General features: G+C 35.5%; 1 protein-coding gene across 3 annotated transcripts in view; it reads right to left on the bottom strand.

Moving 5' to 3' along the window:
• Positions 1-24735, bottom strand: part of DOK6 (docking protein 6) — a 369524-nt gene that overhangs the window by 233662 nt on the left and 111127 nt on the right. For all 3 annotated transcript variants that reach the window (XM_072820613.1, XM_072820617.1, XM_072820624.1), the window contains one exon: positions 471-585. In XM_072820613.1, the coding sequence (XP_072676714.1) occupies positions 471-585 (115 nt within the window). The remainder of the gene's footprint in view (positions 1-470; positions 586-24735) is intronic.

Raw genomic sequence — 24735 nt, forward strand, 5'->3', positions numbered from 1 at the left:
TGAAATGTATTTACTTGTAGTACTGAGAATCCATGAAAGCAGCCAATTGCTCAAAGTTCCGTTCTGGAATGTCTGGGGACTTCAGCTGTGCTCTGCCACACTGTCGCATGGCAGTGTTATTATTTTCCCACCAAATGCCTACAGCTGCACCAGGCAAGAATCAGAAGACAAGTCACAAGCTTGCCCTAACAACATCTCCCAGGCACTGTTTACTTAATTCTTCAAGCTTGAATAGAAACCTCAAGAGTCCTCAGACCACCTGGGAGCAAAATCCAGACACAGACAGATAATAAACAAGCACCCAAAACATCTGTAGGAATCAATAGGTTGAGCTTCTCCCTAAAGTCTTCTACATCACAGTCTTATCACAATAAGCCTTCCTATTCAGTGGTATAACTTAATCCATCTGGGCCATTGTCTCTGAAGCAGTTCAATTTCCAGAAGCTGTAGACGAGGCTATAATTGCTTACCTGACTCACAGGCAAATGTCTTTGACGTTTCATCATGAAAGATAATTGCCACTGCATGCTTCTTTGTCTCTCGAGGCAGTCTGGTTATATTTTTGATGTTGTGCAGTTCAGTTACCTTGAAAGAAAAACATTTTTCACTTAGTGTACAGTATATGCTGGATACTGTAGAGTGCTGAAGCAAAATGATCAGTTATTACTCTCCTAAACCACTTCCCACTGAATATTTGTATGATTTTCCAATTAACTGTAGCCAGAAACAATACAGACCGAAATAAACACATCTTCTCTTCTGCCCTCAGTTTTTGGTCCTTGTTTGCTGGATTTTGAAATAGTCTAAAAATTATGTAGAATAACTCCAGGGAAGCAAGGCCTCTGTGTTTTTATGAAAATTGTATTTTCTGCCAATGGTAGCAGGTGTGGCACACAGAAGATTCTCAATAAATCATTGTTAAATACTCATTGGATTTCATCTCTCTCTTCCCTCCTAACTCCCACCCATTGAGCAAGGTCCTGGCGGGGACCATAGTCACAACACAACTGACACTGGCAGAAAAAGTGACTCAAAAATTTGAGGTCATAAATATAAGCAATGGACCTGCTTCCCACATAGTGTTCATAAACCCATGTACCCGTGCCGACCTCACCCCGCTCCCTCACCAAGGCCCATCCCTGATTCATGTGCCCAGGTCAGCAACTCTTTATTCATTTGGCAATTAATAAATATTTAATAAACTTACTTATTCTAGCCCTAAATTGTCTATGGGCGCAAGTTGTTCTGCTACCATTTATCACCTTTTCATTTTTTCCACAGTCCGGAGAAACGGGCAAATGCCTATTCTCTCAACTACTCTGTAAACACACTGCAATAGCAACATTCAAGAGTAAATTTTTAAAAATCTACTTCTCAACATGCTGAATGTGATTTCTTCTAACATAAAAGATCTGACAGGTTCGTTCTCATTTTAACTTACTACAACTATTTAAAAATCTCTCTTGAGGAATGCCTGGGTGGTTCAGTGGTTGAGTGTCTGCCTTTGGCTCAGGGCATGATCCTGCAGTCCCGGGATCGAGTCCCACATCAGGCTCCCTTTGTGGAGCCTGCTTCTCCCTCTGCCTGTGTCTCTGCCTCTCTCTGTGTCTCTCATGAATAAATAAAATATTTAAAAAAATAAATAAAAATCTCTATTGAGGCTTCTCTGATCCATGAGCTGATTAAAAGTGTGTTGTCTAATTTGCACACATTTGGGGATTTTCCAGCTATGTTGCCATCATTAAGTTCCAGTTTAATTCCATTGTGGTCTGACTGCAGATGTTGTACTATTTCTATTCTTCTGAATTTGTGTAGGTATATTTCGTGGCCTAGAATGTGGTGTATCTTGGAGAACGTTCCCCGTGAGTTGGAAGAATGTGTTCTATTGTTTGTTGACATTATCTACAGATGTCCATTATATCCAGTCAACTGATGGTGCTATTGAGTTCAACAATGTCCTTACTGATTTTCAGCCCGCTGGATCTGTCCATTTGTGAAGGAGGGCTATTGAAAACTCCAGCGATGATAGTGGATACATCTATTTCTCTTTGTAGTTCTATCAATTCTTGTTTCACATCTTTTGATGTTCTGTTGTTCAGTGTACACACACTATAGATTGTTATGCCTTCTTGTAGGATTGACCAAGTTATCAATATGTAATGACATTCTTTATCAACCTGATAAACCTGATATCAACCTGATAAACCTGACAACCTTCCTTGCTTTGAAGTCTTCTTTGTCTGAAATAAAAATAGCTACCCCCCTTTTAAAATTAATGTTAGTGTGGTATATTTTTAATGAGTTTTTAAATTATATTTTTTGATTCATGTTAGCATGGTATATTTTTCTATATCCATATACTGTTAATCTTTGTATTTATATTTAAGGTGGGTTTCTTTCTGAAAATATGTAGTTGGATCTTGTTTTTGGATCCACTCTGACAATCTCTGTCTTTTTAGACCATTGATGTTCAAAGTGATCACTGATATAGTTATATTAATATTTACCATATTTCTAACAGTTTTGTTTGTTCTTTGTTTCTATTTTGTCTTCTCTTTTTCTGCATTTTATTATTTTAATTGTGCATTTTATATGGTTCTATTTTCTTCTCCTTTCTTGTGATTTTTTGTTTAGCCAGACATGATGTGTTGGCTAAAAGGAACTGCTATAACAAGGCCCTTAGTGGCACGGTGATGAGGGGTGGGGGGAGAAGTGTTGTCTAGTCCTCTGGTAGGGTCTCAGTTTTGGACTTAACAGGTGGACTTCACATGTGCTTGTCAGTCCTCTCCACCTTAGGTGGGAGAGGATGGCCAGAGTGGGCAGGAACTGGATATTTCCCTTGTTTTTGACCAGGGTACAATTTTGATTTGCTTGATCTATGTTCAGTGCTTGCTATGTTATGGCACATGCTTTAACTGCAAATGAAGGATTTTGCTGAAGGGAAGTCTTAATTCATTCATGACTTGCAATGCCATCCTAGAAGCACTATCAGTCACTGACCAGTATTCTAGGTGGAGAAAAACGTACAGAAGTATTTCATGTATTTTAAACATTTTAGTCCTCCATTTTTGAAGATAACATTGGTGTTGACGAGGACACGACAGCATCAAAATAGTTAAAAGTATCAATTCATGACCAAAAACTGTACCCATGTCATGTAAAATAAGGTCTGTAAAGTAGAACAATGTGGCTACTTTTAAAAGAGCCTGGTGTTATCTGTCACAGTCCCTTCTAAAATCTGTGGTGACCTAGACATTCAGCCTCATAAAATAACAAACCCATTACTCGGGATTACTGTATAAGCTGTCCAGAGGAGCTCTTTTACTCTCTGTCATAAGGAATTTAGAGTTCTGTCACAATGCTGAGAAGCTAATTCTAATATGTCCTTTATGGATATTTGTTTTTCTCTTACATGTAATTATCTCATTAAGATTAACATGAAAAATTAAAATCAGTAAGACAAACATTTTAAGCAAAATAACCTACAAAAGGTTTGCTTCATATTTATGCATATATACAAATACATATGCACATACATATACTGTATGTGCTTTTTTGTATCTATGTATATATCTATGTATCTGAAAATACTCATCTCCTCTTCCAGGAAAGAAAAATTAGACACCAATATCTTACAGTTTCTGAGTATTAATACCTTGGAGAGAAAGATGAGAATGCTTTTTTTGGAACAATGATTCACATATTATATTTAAAGTACCTAAAGCGTATTCTCAAATAAAGTTAAACTCTTGAATTTTTAAATGACTTGATAAGTGACTCACATAATATTTAAGCTGAATTTTATTCTAACATAGCACATTGAAGTTATATTTGAAAAAGAGATATTATTCTCAAGTGTTATTAATTTTAGCTAAACAAAGGATCTTACCAGAATTCAGTAGAGTCTAAAAGCAATAAAGATCATGTGTTGTCCAAGAATTCATGCAATTTATGGCAGGTGAGCATAAAAGTGGTAAGCTGCTATCTAAGCTATATCATGTGTGACACCTAGTTGTACAAAACAGTATCATAAAAGCATTTATTATTCTGTTCAAGGGCCATTCCCAAACATTTTATTTACAAATATAAAAGAACATTAGAGCAGATACTGTGGGTCCCATCTTTCTTGTCCTCTCATAGCAAAAATCAACAAAACAAATTAATGGACAGCTTAGCAAGATGCAGCAAGCACTGGCGTTTTCTAACTGCTGTGCCATAGGCAACGTGTCAGATGATGTAGTGTGAATACCGTGTTTGCTCTTCTGTAAAATTTACATTTGGAAATGTGGACAGGTTCTTCAGACAGATGTTCTTACACTGGTTTCCAGAATAGTGCAAGGCTGTTGTTGCTGATCAATAGTGTGATGTCATGCACTTCAGTCTGTGCTCTAAGACATTCAAGAGATGCCAAGAAAGCAAAATACTAATGAGGGAGGGAGAATTCTGCTTCTCAGCCTGTCTTGGTTAGGGTGATCAAGTGTTATACTAAATTATAAAATGGGGATCCCTGGGTGGCGCAGCGGTTTAGTGCCTGCCTTTGGCCCGGGGCATGATCCTGGAGACCCGGGATCGGATCCCACCTCGGGCTCCCAGTGCATGGAGCCTGCTTCTCTCTCTGTCTCTCTCTATCTCTCTGTGTGACTATCATAAATAAATAAAAAAAAAATTAAAACTAAATTATAAAATGTTATAAAATCCTACCAGAAGTTTTTTAAAGAAGTTTGTATATCTCCAGAACTACTCTTTTTTAATTCAAAATATATTTTAGGGATGCCTGGGTGGCTCAGTGGTTGAGTCTCTGCCTTTGGCTCCAGATTATGATCCTGAGGTCCTGGGATTGAGTCCCACATCAGGCTCCCTGCAGGGAGCCTGCTTCTCTCTGCCTATGTCTCTGTCTCTGTCTCTCTCTCTGGGTCTTTCATGAATAAATAAGTAAGATCTTTAAAAATATAGATATATTTTTACAAGTATTCTGAATTATAACAATTTCTGTCAAGATCTAATATATCTGAATCTCCTACCCTCACTTTTCCTTCTCAGTAGTGTGTGGGGATTTACCACCCAGTAAGGAACTTTGTATTTTCTTAGATGAGAAGACCTTTTAAAGTATTTTTAATTCTCAAAATAAAAATGTTTTTATTAGTCTAAAATCTGTCAATGTGATATAAAATAATTAACATTTTTAAAGTGTTGAAATCTGAGAGCATTTTACAAATATGTATCAATCAATTACTGAATCACTTAACAATGTATATTTCTAAACCCTGATTATTCACATGGTTATAAATGCACAAAATACAATTAAAGTTTAATAAAAGAGCCAATTACTTTAGACACATATGAAATGAGCAGATTTTAACTGAAGGGAAATTACTTCCAAAGGATTCAGGCTGTTTAGGTCTAAGTTAATAAATTTAAAGGTTTTATTAAGTGATACAATGAAAACCCAAATCTAAGCACACCTAAGTGATGACTTTGCTAACTGGTGCTGTTTAATTTTCATTTCAAGGAGTAATCCCTAAGGAATTCATAGTGATAAAGTCAGAGTTCAAAGATGAAACACATAACCTTTTCCTGTAGGACTTCATAATGTAGTTGAAGTGATAAGATTACAAATAACAGTGATGAATCCTATGATAGAATTAAAAACAGAGCTAAAGAATCATAGGGGAACAATATCTACTTTTCCAACCAGTTTTGGACATGGCACCTGGATTTCAAAGTTGTCTCTCTCTATATAGACATCTCCCAACCTCACTCTTCTGTTCTACTTTACTCATAAGGGTTATATCTTTTTTTCTTTTTAAGATTTTATCTATTTATTCATGAGAGACAGAGAGAGAGAGAGAGAGGCAGAAACATAGGCAGAGGGAGAAACAGGCTTCCTGCGGGGAGCCTGATATAGGACTCAATCCCAGGACCTCCAGATCACGACCCCAGCCAAAGGTTGGCTCAACCACTGAGCCACCCAGGTGCTTCTCATGTGGGTTATGTCTATTAACAAACGCCATGAGAGAAATTAAAACATAAACTGTTAAATGTTTTTTACATGTTTAAAAATCCTATTACATTCATTACATGATAACATGAATAACATTTTAAAGTAAAGAATTTCCCAAATAGGTAAAGAGTGTCATGTTTTCACATTTTTGCAAAACTCTTAGTGTCTGACTCAACAGAAGACAGTTTGAAACTCATATCTGTTTCTGAATTCAGTCTGTTGCAATACATTGTTTTGATTAAGCATATACAGAAAACAAGGCCTCACACAGACAGGAGGTCATAAAAGGGAAGAATAATTTAAGAGCAGTTTAACAATTATGGATATTCTTCTTTGATTCTATCTCCAAACTTGATAAAATGCTTTCTTAAAGGTTATTGTCAGATGGGGTCATGTCATACACTTTTACATTCTGTTGTATTAAAATCCATAGAACTATTTTCAACTTTCATCGTTGACAAAATATTGGTTTGCTGATTTATGAAGATCCTACATTGCCATATTTCATTATTAATTTAAAAATATTCATTAATATCAACCTTGATTTCCATTGAAAAATCCATAAATTCTGAGAAGTTGTCAAGCTCAAAAATGCAATTCCCCAATTCTCACTTGAAAACTTAGATTTTAGCATGATTAATAAAAACTGTCAGTCATTTTCCTAAAAGACAGGTTCATTTGCTCATTTTTGAGAAAATGCCTGACACTTAAATCTGAATGACCATAGTTTGTCAATGACCATCATTATATCAGGTGTTCGTTGAAAAGAAATGAACTATTTTGCTTATAACTTCAACAATCACACCAGTGCTCCTACTGGGGATAACCACTGTACATCACTACGTAGCATATGTTTTTTAGGAGTTCTCACCATTTTTTTTCCAACAGAATATTGAAAAGATGTACTTAAGGATCTAGATTTCATAAAAGTAATTTTTACTTTCATCAAGGTCACTCTTAAGTAAAACAGACACAAAATTAGCATATGTAATTGTTTATTTACTTATATGGGCTAGTCCAGGGTGGTAAAAAATACAACGATTCTAGTCCCACTTTTTAATTTTTGTTTTCATTGCCTGACGTTTTGGTGTCATTTTAAAACAAAACAAAACAAAAAACAACAAAACAAGAAAAAGTCATTTCCCAGAACAATGTCAGGTAGCTTTTCCTCTATGTTTTCTTCTAGGAATTTTATGGTTTCAGCTCTTACCTTTAAGTTTTTAATTCATTTTGAGTTGATTTTTGCATATTGTGTAAGAGAAGGATTCAGTTTTATCCCTTTGATATACATATACAGCTTTCCCAACATTTATTATTATTATTATTATTATAATAAATATTTTATTCATTTATTCATGAAAGACACAGAGAGAGGCAGAGACATAGGCAGATGGAGAAGCAGGCTCATTGTAGTAGCCTGATGTGGGACTCAATCCCGGAATCCTGGGATCACACCCTGAGTCAAAGGCAGACACCACTGAGCCATCCAGGTGTACCCCAACATTTATTAAAGACACTGTCCTTTTCCCTGCTGGTGTTCTTGGAATTCTTGTTGAAAATTAGTTGACCATATATACTTTGTTTCATATAAATACATATATATAGATATATATATAGATATATATATATTTCACGTATATAAAAGTATTTACTGTACTTCTGGGCTCTCTATTCTGTTCTATTGTTCTATGTCATTGCCATACTGTTTTAATTACTATAGCTTTTAATTACTATATTTTACAAAAATAATTGGAAATGAGTAAGTATGGTGTCTAAAGCTTTGTTCTTTCTCAAGACTGCTTTGGCTATGCAGGATTTTTGTGATTCTATATAAATTTTAAAATTGTTTCTTTCCTGTTTCTGTGGAAAACATCACTGAAATTTTGATAGGGATTGCATCGAATCTATATATCACTTTGGGTAGTATGGGCAATACTACAATATGAATTCCTCCAATCCATGAACACAGGACCTTTCCATTCATATCTTCTTCGATTTCTTTCATCAGTGATTTACAGTTTTCAGTGACAGATCTTTCACCTCCTGGGTTAAACTTATTTCTAAGGGTTTTTATTCTTTTTGATGCAATTATAAATGGGATTGTTTTCTTGATTTCAGTTTTTGGAGATATCGCTGTGGTATAAAGAAATGCAACTGATTTTTGTATATTAATCTTGTACTCTGCAACTTTACTCAATTCATTTATTAGTTCTAAGAGTTTTTTTTTAATACAGTCTTCAGGATTTTCTACATTTAAGATCATGTCATCTGCAATCAGAAATAATTTTCTTTCTTTCTTTCTTTCTTCTTTCTTTCTTTCTTTCTTTCTTTCTTTCTTTCTTTCTTTCTTTCTTTCTTCTTTCTTTCTTTTCTTTCTTTTTCTTTCTTTCTTCTTTCTTTCTTTTCTTTTCTTTTCTTTTCTTTTCTTTTCTTTTCTTTCTTTTTCTTTCTGACTTTGATGCCTTTCATTTTTTTTTCTTATTTAATTGCTCTTTTTAGTACTTAGTAGTATGTTGAATAGAAGTGGTGAGAGTGGGCATCTCAGCCTTGTACTAAATCTTAGTAAAAGCTTTCAGTTTCCCCCCTCTGATTATGATGTTAGCTGTGAGCTTTACATAAACATCTTTATTTTGTTAAAGAAATTTTCTTCTATACATATTTAGTTGAGAGGTTTTTTTTAAAAATCATGATTAAAAAAATCATGATTAGATGTTAAACTTTGTCAGATGCTTTTTCTGCATCTATTGAGACAACTATATTTTTTTATCTTTCATCCTGTTAATGCGATGTATCACACTGATTGACTTTCATATATTAAACCTAATCTGCATCCCAGGAATAAATCCTACCTGGACATGGTATGTAGTCTTTCGGGCATGTTGTTGAATTTGGTTTGCTAGTATTTTATGGAGGATTTTTGCACCTATGTTCATCAGAGATATTACCCTGTAGGTTTCTTTCCTTGTGGTGTCTTCATCTGTTTTTAGTATCATGGTGATGTTGAACTTAAAAAGTGAGTTTGGAAGCATTTTTTTAAACTTCATTTTTATTTTTTATTTTTATTTATTTTTTAATTTGAGTATAGTTGACATACAATGTTACATTAGTTTTAGGTATCCAACAATGGTGACTCAATAACTCTATACATATACTATGCTCACCAGAAGTATAGCTACCATTTGTCATGCAACACTATTACAGTACCATGGACTATATTTCCTGTGCTATACCTTTATTCCTGTGACTTATTCATTCTATAACAGGAAGTCTGTATCTCCCACTCTCTTTCACCCATTTTGCCCTCCCCAATCCCTGTCCCCTATAACAACCATCAATTTTTTCTCTGTATTTATAAGTCTGATTTTACTTTTTGATTGTTTATTCATTTGTTTTGTTTTTTAGATTCCACATGTAAGTGAAATTATATGATACTCATAAAAAAGCTTCTGCACAGAAAAAGAAATAATCAACAAAATGAAAAAGCAATTTATAGATTGGGAGAAAATATCTGCAAACCAATTAAGAGATTAATATGCAAAATGTACAAGGAATTCATGTAACTCAATAGCAAAAAACAAACAAACAAAACAAACAAACAAAACCCCCAAATAATCCAATTAAAATGTGAGTAAAGAATCAAGGATCAATGGGATCCCTGGGTGGCACAGCGGTTTAGTGCCTGCCTTTGGCCCAGGGCGCCATCCTGGAGACCCGGGATCGAATCCCACGTCGGGCTCCCGGTGCATGGAGCCTGCTTCTCCCTCTGCCTATGTCTCTGCCTCTCTCTCTCTCTCTCTCTGTGACTATCATAAATAAAAATAAATAAATAAATAAAATAAAATAAATAAAATTATATTATTAAAAAAAGAATCAAGGTGAAAAAGGCATATACACTGAAATTATTTTGAGTTTTAAAGTACCTTTTATCAATTTACTGTCATGACAATTAAGATTAGATACTTGTCTTTTTAAATGCTCAATTTCTTTCTATAAATCTAACTATATTTTGAAAAGTGAAAGAAAGTTAACATTCAGACTTTTTAAAAGTAGATTCAAATGAATTAAAAATAAATTGCATTCTCCTTTATTAAGTTACTAATAATTATTATTAATCCAGGTATTTTACTAACCCATGGCTATTTAATTAAGTCAAAGTTTTTGTTTTGAGACTAAAATTGTACATTATAGATATTGGCTTAAAAATGCTTATTTTATTAACTTTATTACTTATTATTTATTTAACTTTATTCACTGTCACTTTATTAGAATAGGGAACTTTTATTTTTCTAGTAAGAAAAGAAGATGGGTATTTTATTAAATTTTAAAATTATTACAATTAATAAATCTCAATCTCTCCATGCTTAAGTCCTAAGCTTTCATAATAAGAATTTAAATATTGGTATTACCCTATACATTGTACACACCAATACTTGGGTGACAATATTTGCAAAGGAATTTTATAATTGTCTCTCTCTAGTAGAATTTACTTCAATTTTCCAAGAGCTGCTTCTTTATATTTGTCTATCACTGAAAAATATGAATGTGTAACACTAAAAAAATCAATATAATTCATTCTTTGAGCTCTCATGTCTCTGTGATCTGATATTATGTGCTGTGATATACTCCTCCAACGTTTACAATTTGACTATCACAGCATGTGTGTTAACAATAATTATAAGCTTTGTTTTTTATGTCTTTGAAAAATTTAAAGTCTCTCATATTAAACCACATTATGAAATATCAAACCACATTATGAAATGCATCATCTAGAAAAGAGTGGTTATAGATAAAATTATAGTAGAACTGGAATTAACTAGAATAGTCACCATTGGCTGTGTACACAGCATCCAGTTCCAGCTCTTTCCTTCTTACTAGAACCTGATTTTGTCCAGCTATCTGCCTTTGCAACATGCAGCTCAAGTGCCCTGGTGGGAATCTCTCACCCAAAGTACCATGGTAGAACTTGTTATTCTTGGGCTGATGGTTTCCTTGCCCATGATCAGTTTAGGAAAGAGGATATGACCTAAACACGACTAATGATGTGTGCACAGAACTTTTCTGGTGGTTTCTGTTGAATGTTTTCTGATAGGGATGTAGCCTCAGGCAAAAAGAGAGGCATCCCTCCTCTCCAGTGGATGTTGCCTGGATGTCATAATTCAGGAATGCTATACCTGTCATTCTACTAGTTAAAGATGAAGGTGATCCTAAGGTGGCAAAGTAGAGATAAAAGGGAAAACAGATCTTTAATTTTCATTCTTGAGCAAGAGTTACTGAATCAATCAGTCCTAAAGCCAGTGTCTTTTCCTAGACCTGCTGTCATACGTAATAATACTCTTCTGTAAGTTGTTTGATGTGGGTTTTCTGTTACTTGCAGCCAAAAACATTCTAACTGATAAAGCAAACCTACTGTTGAGCTTTCCTCATCTAATGGTGGAAATGGCCATCCCTCTCTGGGCAGCCATCGCAGTTAGTTAAGGTGATGACCAGAATCCAGGCCATGCCTCCTGTTTCCCTGACTAGTGCTCTTTTCACCAATGTGTGCAATTGTTATTGCTTTGAGTGTTATGCAGTTTGTTAATGGCAAATAATTGCTAATCAAGAAGTTACTACAGGAAGGTGAATTCAACTACAAAAGAGACTCAAACTGTAAGGATGACAAGGAATAACAGGAAACTCACTACCTTATGACCTCTAAATTATTTTCAAGTGGTCTATTTTAAACATAAAGATAATCTATTTTCAGATCTAAGAAGTGCAAAAAGTGAATACATAAGAAAATATGCCCTAAAATAGGAAGTCTATGTACTTGTTTCTGTCCTTTGTCCCTCTTCCTCTTCTCCTCCCTCTCTTCTTCCCCTTTCAACCTCTCCCCTCTCTCCCCAGTCTAAATTTAGCATGTCTAACAATATGTTTCACTGACTCGAAGAACAGAAAGGCATGAAACAGCTCAGTTGGCTATAATACCATTCGTATTTTGAGAGCCACAGTTTTACTACACAGACATAATAGCAACTAGGCAGTTACTATGACTTTTCTTAGCAAATGAACAAAATTAAATCTCTTCTTTATTCTATGGGGTTGAATAGTGGCCTCCAAAAGATATATCAAAGTCCTAACCCCCAGAACCTTTGAATGTTACTTATTTGAGACAAGATTTTTTTTTAATTTTTTTTTTAATTTATTTATGATAGTCACAGAGAGAGAGAGAGCAAGAGAGAGGCAGAGACACAGGCAGAGGGAGAAGCAGGCTCCATGCACCGGGAGCCCGACGTGGGATTCGATCCCGGGTCTCCAGGATCGCGCCCTGGGCCAAAGGCAGGCGCCAAACCGCTGCACCACCCAGGGATCCCGAGACAAGATTTTTTGCAGATGTAATTGAATTAGGATTTTGGAGGAGATTGTCCTGGAGTCAGAGCCAGCCCTAAATCCAATGACAAGTGTTCTCACATGAGAAGAGAAGAGGGAGCTTTGAGTCCAGGGCACAGTGGACATGAACATGTGAAGGTGGAGGCAGAGACTGAAGTGATACTGCCACAGCCAAGGAGCACTTGGAGCCATCAGAGGCCAGAAGAGGCTTGCTCCCATCATAATTTGGTAGGAGTGCAGCCCTTCTGACACTTAGATTTCTGACTTCTGGCATCCAGGACTGTGAGAAAATAACTTCCTGTCATTTTAAGTACCAACTTTGTGGTAGTTTGTTAGGCCAGTCCTAGGAAACTAATAAAATTAAATGGAATTATTTGAACATAAATGGCTCCATTTGTTATAAAGTTAGTAGTCTTAATTGAAGTTACAAATGACCCCAAAATCACAAAAGTTTGTATATGACCCAATTTCTCTAATAAGAATAGTTTCTTAAAAATCAAGGATACCCCTCTGTTTATCATGACCCACCTAAAGGTATTAAAAATGTTTTTCTTTTTTTAATTCGTGATTAATCAAAAGGTCACACAGCTCCATGATGTGGCTCCCCTAGAGGCCAAGCAAATGGGAGACAGACTTCCACTCAGGCAGGAACACTTTGCCAATGAGCTCTGTCAGTGTTGGCAACCTGGAGCAAATGCAGTGATAAGGTAACAGAACATGAAAAAGCATTGTTTTTTAGAAAAATCATTTGCTGATATTTGATGGGGGCTACCAGTGAGGCTGACCTGATAATGAGTTGGTGAGCTCCTCTGCTTTGGGATTTTTATTCCCTTTAAGTTAGGGTCTTAGTAAGTAGGCATGGAGAAAATCATGCCAAAAGGGCACTTAAAAGGTCCAAATGAAAGGCTCTGACTGATCCAGAGATTTGGGCCTTATTCTGTCCTTATTTATGGTCTCTATGTATCCAGTAATAACCTGATTTCATGGGTTTGGACACAGTAACAGGAAACACCATGCAGAATCTGCCATCAGCCTGAAATGTCCAGGTGAAAGGCACTGGAGAAGATGGTAGGTGATGCCCACTCTCTTTCTTAAAGCAGAATTAGAAGGAATCTCCTGTCCGACCTCTTCGAACAAACCAAACAGGTCTCTGCCAAAACTTCCTCTAGGTTCTATAATCTTAGACTTGTTGGTAATTTTCACCGGGATCAGAAAATTCACTAATATTTAAGCAAGTAATTATACTAATTGAGATTTTTGAAAATCTGCCTTTTGTTGGTGTTTTCGAAATCAAAACATAGGAAAAGTTACCTGTGGAACAAAGATGTTCACTGTTAGCTGTATACAACTGACAGCTGGGAAGAATTACCATGAGTTGACCAGGATTGCTGATTTGCCATTAGATATGAGATGGAAAGTAGTATAGATAGAAGGCCAAGGGATCCCTGGGTGGCGCAGCGGTTTAGCGCCTGCCTTTGGCCCGGGGCGCGATCCTGGAGATCCGGGATCGGATCCCACGTCGGGCTCCCGGTGCATGGAGCCTGCTTCTCCCTCTGCCTATGTCTTTGCCTCTCTCTCTGTGTGTGACTATCATAAATAAATAAAAATTAAAAAAAAAAAAGAAGGTCAAATGCTGGTGGCATGAAAAAACAACTGACAACAGCCCTAGGGACCTTTGCTATAAAAATGCCATTGTGGCTGTTCAAGGACACAAAGCTATCTATAAGTAGGTACAAACCCTATCAGCACACATCAACCTTCAGAAGTGTCATAAGCAGGGCTCCTACTGGAAACAAGATAGAAAAGGTAAAGAAAAACTACCTGAATGTTAAGACCCTGTGTGAATAGTTCAAATTATGGCTGCATGGGCATCTCAACAAATTGGGGTCTCAGGCAAGGTAACAGTTGCTAAAAGTAGTGCACTGCATTCTTGTATCCAGTCCTAAGTGGTTCTGGAACACTGATACACATACATATATAATATATATTTTTTATATATGTACAGTAGATATATAAACCAATTTTAAAAAGAATAAGTTATAATCACAGGTGACAAAATCATCTGATAGTTCATGAGGAAGTTAAATAGTAAATCACTCATAAGCAAAGATATGGAAGTTCTGCCAAATAAAATTAATAGAGTCAAATTACATTGTGTGTACAGACCTACACACTCACACCTACTATCAATGACAAAATAAATACATGCTTTTTTCTAGCACATTTGGGTTATTTATAAAAATCAATAGGTATTGGAATGCCTGGGTGGCTCAGTAGTTTGGCGCCTGCCTTTAGCCCAGGGTGTGATCCTGGAGTCCGGGAATCGAGTCCTGCATTGGGCTCCCTGCATGGAGTCTGTGTCTCCCTCTACCTGTGTCTCTCCTCTCTCTTTCTCTCTCTCTCTCTCTCTCTCTGGGTCTCTCATGAATAAATAAAATAAAATCTTAAAAAAAATCAACAGGTTCATATAATAAAATAGTATTAGTAAACTCAAATGATCCAAACTATACAAATTACATTATACACCTGTAATACAATATAACTAAAATTTATAATAGATGATTAAATATTCCATACACATAAAAAGTAAATAACATATTTCTAGGACTATCTGAGTTAAAAAGGAAATTACCAGTTAAATTACACAATACATTTTAATGAAACAATACATGCTAAGATTTGAGAGACATACAAATCTTAGTATGTATTGTTTCATATAAGTGTTTCAGTGCTTTAGACACTGAAAAAGAAGTGCATAAAAAACATGTTTTAAAAATATTTTTATGAATAAAAAAGGTTGAAAACAAAGAACTCAGGCATTCAATAGATGAAGTTAAAAAAAAGCAACAGCATTTCAATAAATAAAGACATAATAAAGACAATGGCAGAAATTATGAAGAAAAAAATGAGAAGTTTCACATAAGAAAAGGTCCATATGAAAGGATTAATAAAAGAGACTTGTGGCAAGTTAGATGAAAGAAAAAAGAGAAAAGGTGGAGATGAATTAAGTACAAGATAGAAAGGGAAAAAATGAACACACAAAATCTAAATATTAATAAATATAATAAAAACCTTGCAAACAAATGAATACTAATTAATTTGAAAACATAGATAAAAGGATATATATTTAGAAAAACATAAAATGCCAAAATGGTTGCAGGAAAAAAGTTAGAAAACTTGAACAAAACAATATACTCATCTCCTAACAGCCCATATCTAGACTTGAGTCTAGAACTGAGTTTTACCGAACTTGCAAGGTAGGCTTAATTAATATCCTCTGCAAGATATTCTAGGAGAAAAGAAAAGGACAAAAACCTGCTTTCACTTTCTGAGTCTGGGCTAATGTTGATTCCAAAATAAGATATGAAAAATAAAAAAAAAGTCATATGGCTACATTTTACTTATTAATGAATAACAAATCCCAACATGCAAGTAAGGTTTATTTCAGGAGTAACAGTATGGGTCACATCAGAAAGTGTCCAAATGTATCTCTCAAAATTGACAGACTATATGAGAGAAATCCCATGATTACCCCAGCCAATAAAAAATTACATCATTGATAAAGTTCAGTATTTTTTATGAGAAAATAACTCTTACTTTATCAAGAATGGAAAAGAATTTTCTTCATTTGAAAGGTTAAATACCAAAAAAATATTTTATTTCATGCACAAGTATTAGATACATTTCATTTATTAGTGGAAACATGGGAGCTATGCTTTCCTATCACAGTCTTAATGTAAACAGGTCAGGAGAATAAGGAAAGGAAAAAAAAGAAAGGAAATGACCATGAAAGAAATAAATGAAACTATCAATATCTGCAGGCAATGATTACTGGCATATAAACACAACCAGAGTCAACAGAAAAATAAACTATTAGAAACAACCAAAGCATTCCACAATATTGTCAATTATAGTAAACACACACAAAAAAAACAGGATTTCTCTACACTAATAATCATTAATTAGAAAATAAAACCATACCTTCCCAAGAACAAGAAAAACTGTAAAGTATCGAGGGATTTTGTTGCAGAAAAATTTAACATTTAAAAGAGAAGCTGAGTAAAAAGAGGGCATTACATGTTCCGAGATAAGTTGCTAAACTAACTTCAGAAAACAAGAGCCAAGTGTGTGGGGGAACAAATGCCGCACCAAATGTCCCAGCATAGTGTGACACCATGGTAATTTAAAACAGGAAGCGGGCAGCCCCGGTGGCGCAGCCGTTTAGCACTGCCTGCAGCCCAGGGCCTGATCCTGGAGACCCGGGATCGAGTCCCACATCAGGCTCCCCGTGCATGGAGCCTGCTTCTCCCTCTGCCTGTGTCTCTGCTTCTCTCTCTAGCTGTGTGTCTATGAATAAATAAATAAAATCTTTAAATAAATAAATAAATAAAACAGGAAGCATGTTAGTGAGAGAACAAGTAGACGGCACAGAATAGAGAAACCAGAGAAAGGTGTGTGTGTGTGTGTGTGTGTGTGTGTGTGTGTGTGTAATGTATGCACCATAATGACTGAAAGGATAGAAAGTTCAATGAATGGACAAGTGAAAACTGACCCCCTACGTATTTTTTAAAAAAATAGAATTCTTAATTCCATATACAAATCTGGATACCGGATAGATGAAAGGCAAAAATATTAAAGGCAAAATTATAATGCTAACTGAATAAAATAGAAGATAGGATCTTCATGATCTATGGGGTAAGTAAGTATTTTGTAAGAAAGGGACTGAATGAAGCCCAAGTCATGAAAAATTTGAAAACATCCACATTTGCAAATCTGTGTTTAATGCAGGACTCCATAAAGTGACAGATGACAGGGGTGAGAAATTATTTACAATGTCTACTAGTAAAGTAATCTCATATTTAGAATAGACAAAGAAACCTTACAAAATAGCAAGAAAAATGCAGGAACTCTGGAAGGAAAGTAGACAAATGATATAATTGGGGAATTCCTCTAAGAACAAACCCCCAAAGCAAACAGAGATAGGGAGAAATTTTCAATTACTTGGGAATAGAAAAATGTACATTAAAACACAACTGCATACCACATTACACTTGTCAGATTTGGAGAGGTCAATAAACAATGGAAAGTATCAATAAGAATGTGAGAACAGAACCCTCACACATCCAATAGATGTGAACAATGGAGATGCATTCTGGAAAGTCACCTGGCAGTACATATTTAAGGATTCATATATCCTTAACCCAGTGATCTCATTCTTTTTATAGACCCCAGAAAAATTTTCACATTGAATCATAAAAACACAGTAAAAAATGTAATTACAGTATTGTTTGGGATAATGAGAAGTTCTAGCAATCTAGTTTCCTGTCACTAGGAAAATGGAAAAGTAAAATATAATGGATGCAAACTATGGGGTATCATGTAGCAGTTAGAAGCAACTAGCAAAATGGACATACAGAAATGCAAATGGGTCTTAAAAGCCATAATGCAACATGAATAAAAATAAGAAACACAATACGTTATAATACAACAGTACTTAAGTGAATTAACAATGCAGTACATGTTCAAGGAATCAACAGTACACATTTATAAGAATCCTACTGTTTCCCATCAAACTTATTATAATGATTATCTATAGAGAAGGGGAGATAGACGAGGTTAAGGATGGGAAGGAAATAGACTGATCAAATATTCCAGAAAGGGATGATGATAGCAGCCATCAAGTAATACAATTAACTCAATCTGGAGCTGAAACAGAAAGAGAGAGGGGTGAAGGAGAGAAGCGAGGAGGGAAGGACACCTCCCCAAAACAAGTCAGCTGAAAGAAGTGTGAAATTCTAACAAGTCAACCATTATTAACAGTCATATGCCTATTATAATTTACCCATGCTCTGAATTAGTTTTCAGCCTGGCTGTCTATGGTTTGGTATATGATACCACTTAACATAACTAATAGGTCCAATTACACTCCTTGAGTACCTGACACAGAGTGGAAAAGAGTATTGGTATGATCATTAATACACATCCATTCCAAAGAATATAGAAAAGCTGAAGGAGATTATGGTTACTTCCCTAAACTTATGAGACCAATTCTAGGCACGATCCATTAGTTAACTACCAATCATGTTGAGCTAGAGGTTTATCTACACACTTACAGCACCTAGCCATAATACCCAGCATTATTATCTTTTGTTTAAAAGAAAACAAAAATATATACAGGTAATAGAAGAATCCAATTTCCAGTGATTAAAATCTGGAAATGCAAACTGTGGCCTCCGGGCCAAATCTGGTCTACCACCTGCGTCTGTAAGTAGTTTTATGAGAGCTCAGCCACAGCCATTTGTTTACACAACGTCTCTGGTGCAGAGCTGAAGAATTACAAAAGAGACCTTAGGATTTGTAGAGCCTAAAATTTTTACTATCTGGTCCTTTACAGATGAAAGGTTGCTAGACACTGATCTGAACAAACAGGACCTATTTTTTTTTTTCATATAAGAACTCTGAAGGAGGCAGTTATTACTGTTGGTCCAGTGGTTTGATGAGAAAGCATCTCAAGCTCAAATATTTGTCCTTCTTCTTCCCATTTCTCTTATGCCCATTTCTCTTATCTCCTCATGGGCACAGAATGGCTGCTGCATTTCCAACCATCATGCTTTTCATGTAGGAAACAAGGAATACGGGACATTGCTGGCCATATCAGCACACAAAATCCTTTCTATACCTTCTAACAGGTTTAAATTTCTATTTCATTGGCCAGAAACATACCTTTCTAACTGCGGGAAGTGTAAACAAGGGATAATCTAGGTTTTTTTTTCCCCTCATCTCTATGGTGGCAATGGGAAAGGAAGAAGTGAGTTACAAATGGATGCTGAATTAGCAGAAAATTAAATTAAATCAAGCCTCAAGCTTAAAATGTCAGTCTCATCAGGCTTCACATAATAGAATGCCTTTCATGTACATACCTCCCATACATTGTGAGGGAAAAGTAGTTCTCTCACTCTTCCAACCTAAAAAGCTCCCTCCTAAATTAAAAATAATATGAAAATTAAAAACAAAAACAAAAACAAACAAAACAAAACAAAAAGAACCCCAAATTTAAATGGTAAACCATTCAAGTTAGATCACAACACAGCTACTCCAGGTGTACCTGACCTAGTCATGGGAACTTTCTCAAAGCAGAATTTTTTTTTCTCCAGCTGGTCATGGAAGACAAGGCAGAGCCAAAGCTTGAAAAAAACCTGTTGTGCCATCTCTGTGCTGGAGAGGGAAAGAACCCCGTATATCAAGGATTTCAGGTAGCCCCTAGCTCTGAGAGCAGTCCCTCCCCTTGCTAGTAAGGAAACAGGGGTGTCGAGTCGTGGGGCTCTAAGGAACTAAAGTCAACAACTATATTAGAAGCTTTGAAGCAGATTTTTCTTTAGAGCCACCAGATAACTCAGTCCAACTAAATTCAGGGCTGTGAAACCCCAGGCAGAGAAACCAGCCATACTACACCTTTTGCCCTACAGAGCGGTGAGCTCATAAACAGGTGTTTTTTGAACCTCTGAATTTGTGGTGATTTGTTACACAACAGTAGAAAATGAAAACTGCACTATAATTACTGTTAGTGATGGGGAACTGCAACCCTTGGAAATAATGATGGTCCAACTACATTGGTTTATTTGCAAAAATTTGGAACTGGAATTAAACACAGAAAAGTTGACTTTTTGGACTGCTGTCAGAGTTGGCTGAACCAGCTCGAAAACCAGGAGGGTATTATGGCAGCCCCAAGCTTCCGGGGACCATCTCCACTACACCAAGACAATCCTTTCACAAAAGGATAGAAGGGATTAATGGAAACTTCCAGGCCACTGCAAATCAGGTTAAAATTTAATTTTCTAGTACACTGGATTTGTAATATGATTAACTCGATTAAAAGATAGATTATAGAAGAGGAGAAGTAGGAGAAAATAGTTGCATTTTTAAGCAAACACAAGCTCTCTTTCTCAAGTCTCTCTGTCTCAATACAAAACAAAACAAAACAAAATAAAACAAACAAAAAATCTTATTTCCCTGAACACTAGATAGCAAGAATTCCATCATTTCTTCAGGAGGTCAAATTATGTGTGACAATGACACTGAGTAGAAGCAATGCACCAGCTATCACCAAAACAAGCGATTTCACCGAATCTCAAAGCCCACAGTTCCCTACATTAAGAACCTGTTCTCTAACCAATAAAATCAGTTTAGTGGCTGCTACTGATCTGTAATCTTGGAACTTCAATGGCATATTCAAATTTTATTTTTGTTTTTTGTAGAAGTATTAGCAGTATAAAGGCTTTGATTTTTTCAATATTACATAAATTAAGTAAATATGAAAAACAGCACTGCTATTTATAAAAGTTTCTAGATAGATATCTATAGTGAGGTAAAAGTATTAATTCAAGAGTAAATTCTCACTGAAATATTTTTCAAGTCGTAAGTTGTAAATGAATATGCATTCACTACTTGTGGAATAATATGTGATTTTCCACAAATGGCAGAAAAACAATTTATCCTCAGTGAACATGATGCAATAAGCATGTCTCCTGTTGCATCTGTCAGATACTGAATGATGAGCCAGACGGGGTGAAAGAGAGATTTTTTAAAAAAAAACCAGAAATGTATTCTGAAATAATAAAGAGCACTGGATCTAAATCCATTAAATACATGTAAAAATGCTTCAGAAATGATGGAAATAGTCATAACAGGGTTGTGCGATTGAATATTTTTTCTCAAAATACTATCTGATTTACCACGTACAATGACATGTTTGAAGTTACAAGTTACTTTATCATGCAGATTGGTCTCAAAACTTTTCTGAAGTTGGTATGAATTATTTCCCTGGTTTCAGAGATGCAAAATCTGAGGCAGAAGCGACTTGTACAACCATAGTTGTTTTACATGTTACCTATTATCTTACAAGAAATTATCATCTCACTTTGTGAGCTATGGTATTATTTGCATTTTACAGATAGTAGAATGAGAGAAAGATATTAAGTCATATTACATTTTTTTTCTGATGTAATACCATTATGGATGATTGCCTCACACACAATTGGATAGTTTTTAAAAGTCGAATAAAGACAATAATTTTGCTAACATAAATCATACTTTTATATACTCTAAGTCAGTCTAATGGATATTTTCTAAAAGTCTGATTTCTTTTTTCTCAGTGAACAGATATTTGTTATGGAGCAACAGGCGATAAACAAAAATTCTGATTGCTGAGTGATCTACTTTCCGTGCATCCTTAAACTGCACAGAGTGATTTTTATTGGAGATATCTTAGATGTTGTAAAATTTTAATGGACCTGATTCAAATATTACAAAGGTCAAGTTTAACTCCGGGAGTTCCCTATTATTATGAAATCACAACTTCTGATGCCCTCCATGTGAGGAGAGTCTGAACACCTGATCTCTCTTGCTCATCGTGGCTTTAGAGTTGCCCATTCTCATGACCCACCTATCTCTGTTCAGAGACACCACATAGGTGATGCATCCTGCCATGGGCATTTTACCTCTTCTTTTCATCCTACATAAAAAAACAACTTTTCATATTCCATTTTTTGAATCTCCTCTGAATCATTAGCATGTGATCAGATAATATGAATAAAGCAATAAATAAATGATCATGGGGGACGCCTGGGTGGCTCAATGGTTGAGCATCTGCCTTCTTTGGCTCAGGGCATGATCCTGGAGTCCTGGAATCGAGTCCCACATCCGGGTCCCTGCATGGAGCCTGCTTCTCCCTCTGCCTATGTCTCTGCCTCTCTCTCTCTGCATGTTTCATGAATAAATAAATAAATATAATCTTTTAAAAGTTATAAATAAATGATCATGGGTTAACATGTCACTGTCTCAGGAGCCAATGTGTATATTAACATGAGCTTATGTTAAAACAACAACAACTGAGATCTCTTCAAGATAAGAGATAAAAGATGGATGAACAAATGAATGAATATTATACCCTAATGTAAATGATTATTATTCTGGGACCTTCCAGCAGATACTTTAAGAGAAACCAAACCTTTGAACACCCTTCACATCACACCAAGTGTGTGCTGATCCAAGCAGATAGCCAGCCACTGGAATCAAATGAAGGCTTTCAACATAGCACACTATATGCCCGTGCTGCTTACACACTAACCTATGGTTTTGCTCCTAATTTTAAGGATATGTTATATTTCCAGGCGGCTATTTTTCATAAGGATGTCTTCATCTTTTCCCCAAGTTTCTCAGATGTTTGCTTTACATAAAGATAAATACTGACAAAGAGGTAAAGCAGAGAGAACAAAATGATGTTTTCAATGTCAGGTTGTAAGGGAGTTAGAAATAAGATCGGTTCCAATACAGGCATTGCTTTTCTGGCATCATGTAGTCCTCATCACAGAAAATTCACATAGTTCTATCTTCATTCATCCTTCTCAGGGATTTTATTTATACTTTCCTCCCTACAGACAGCACTCATATTTATTTTATTAAAATTTCTATGAACTGTTTCTTTTTCATCTGCTTAGAAAATTAAGGAAAATTTATTAGCTGATTCTATGTAAATTGCTTTAGTTCAGTTTTCATTGAGGATAAATTTGTTTTGAATATCTGTTATGACAATTATATACAGCTACATTTTCAACCCTAATGCATTTTTAATAACTTCCTTCAGCAGCTAGTGATTTGAATTTCAAATTCCTTTCTACCAAGAAGTAAAAAAAAAAGTATATACCATTTTATAGCAGTTTCATATAAAAATTGATTTATGCGGCAAGATCTCTCTCACAGTAAACATATCAAATGTCTAAATGGGACCATTAATACTCATAAGCTTTACAATATGTATGTTCCGATAGAGCACAGCACAAAGTTAAAGTTGGCCAAGAAATAATTTCATCCTTAGTCCCTCACTAAGGGATATATTTCATTCATTTGATTGATTTAGTCCCTCACTAAAGCTGGACATATTTCATTCACTTGATTGATTATTTTGATTGATTGCTATTGAGCGCTAGAGCAGATTTTAGTGCATATCAAAATAACTGACTCATCATAATTTTAATATACTTAATAATAAATAGAACAATTGGAGAAATTCACACAAGTCTCTTTTAAGCTATCTTGAAAAATGAAAATTTTTTTCCAATTCTGGGGATCCAATATCTGAACTGAAAATTAATTGCTCAAAGGAGAAGAAAGATTTTTAAATATGTTAACCTTTTTCATAAAGAGATCTCCCTTTATTTACCTGACCATCAGAGGGAGCTAAGATATTTATAGATTTCCAAAAAAAAAAAAAAAAAAAGGATTCAAGATTCTACAGATGGAAGAAGACATAGGAAGTGATAGTTCACTCTTGATTTTGCAGAAGCAAAAGTACATATATGTCAGGATAAAAATCACAAACATTTGTGATTGCTATTTTGCTTCAGTGGCTGGTTGTTTAGGGCTTGGACGAATTAAGGCCATCTGACCTCTGGAGTGGTGTCCCATAGAGAGGGGAAGCCTCAGGGAAAAGCGGGACACACAGCCTCTGATATTGTCTTCTTTTCTCTTTCTTATTTTCAAATGTCAGTATTCTTCAGAGTTTTCTTTTTGGTAACATAAATAATTCTCTCTTTAGAATTGTTAAAACTTTCAATTGGAAGTTCCAGTTAAACATTCTTGATAATTACTATAAATTTTACTGTTTTAACATTTATTATACGTGGCATTTCCTTTCAAGTGCCACTTTTCATAATTTTCTATCATTTTTTGGATTAGCTGTTTTTTTGTTGTTGTTGTTTGTTTTGTTTGTTTGTTTTTTTTGGTCAAGTGTCAACTTTTTTGTTTTGGAATTCTTGTTAAACTTAGAATTGAAATACTTGTAAAACACCCTGAATGTGACCATAAGGCTGGTACCAAAGCCCACATCTTTTAGAGGAAAGAGTTTTACTTTGCATTGATTAAGCCTTCACAGAGAGGCATTAATAATACACCCACGTTAACATCACCTGGGCATCTGCACCACAGTCTGGCTGCTGCTCTGTTTAATGAAAACATCTATCTGAATGTACCATAAAGATACCTAATCTAACATGCCAAGGATGCCTTCTCTTCACCACTGACAACACCTCCTCCGCACAGGATCCCTGTCTCTGTAACAGCATGACCTCTCATCTGTCACCCAGTCTGGAAGAGACGGCAACACATCCTCCTCTCTCTTCCATTTCTCCCACATCCAATCGGTGAAGGCTCGTGAATTTTACTCAAAGCTTGCTCTTCTAGTCTTTCCTGGGTTCATGAATCACACCATCCTCTTCTCTCTTGCTCAAGCCCAAACTCAGGAATCTCCATAAGTCCTACCTACCTTTCACTCACACTCCACATCTACTCCTGACGTACATCAATGTTCACCA

Source organism: Canis lupus, chromosome 1 (genome assembly GCF_048164855.1).
Source record: "Canis lupus baileyi chromosome 1, mCanLup2.hap1, whole genome shotgun sequence".
Taxonomy (NCBI): Eukaryota; Metazoa; Chordata; class Mammalia; order Carnivora; family Canidae; genus Canis; species Canis lupus.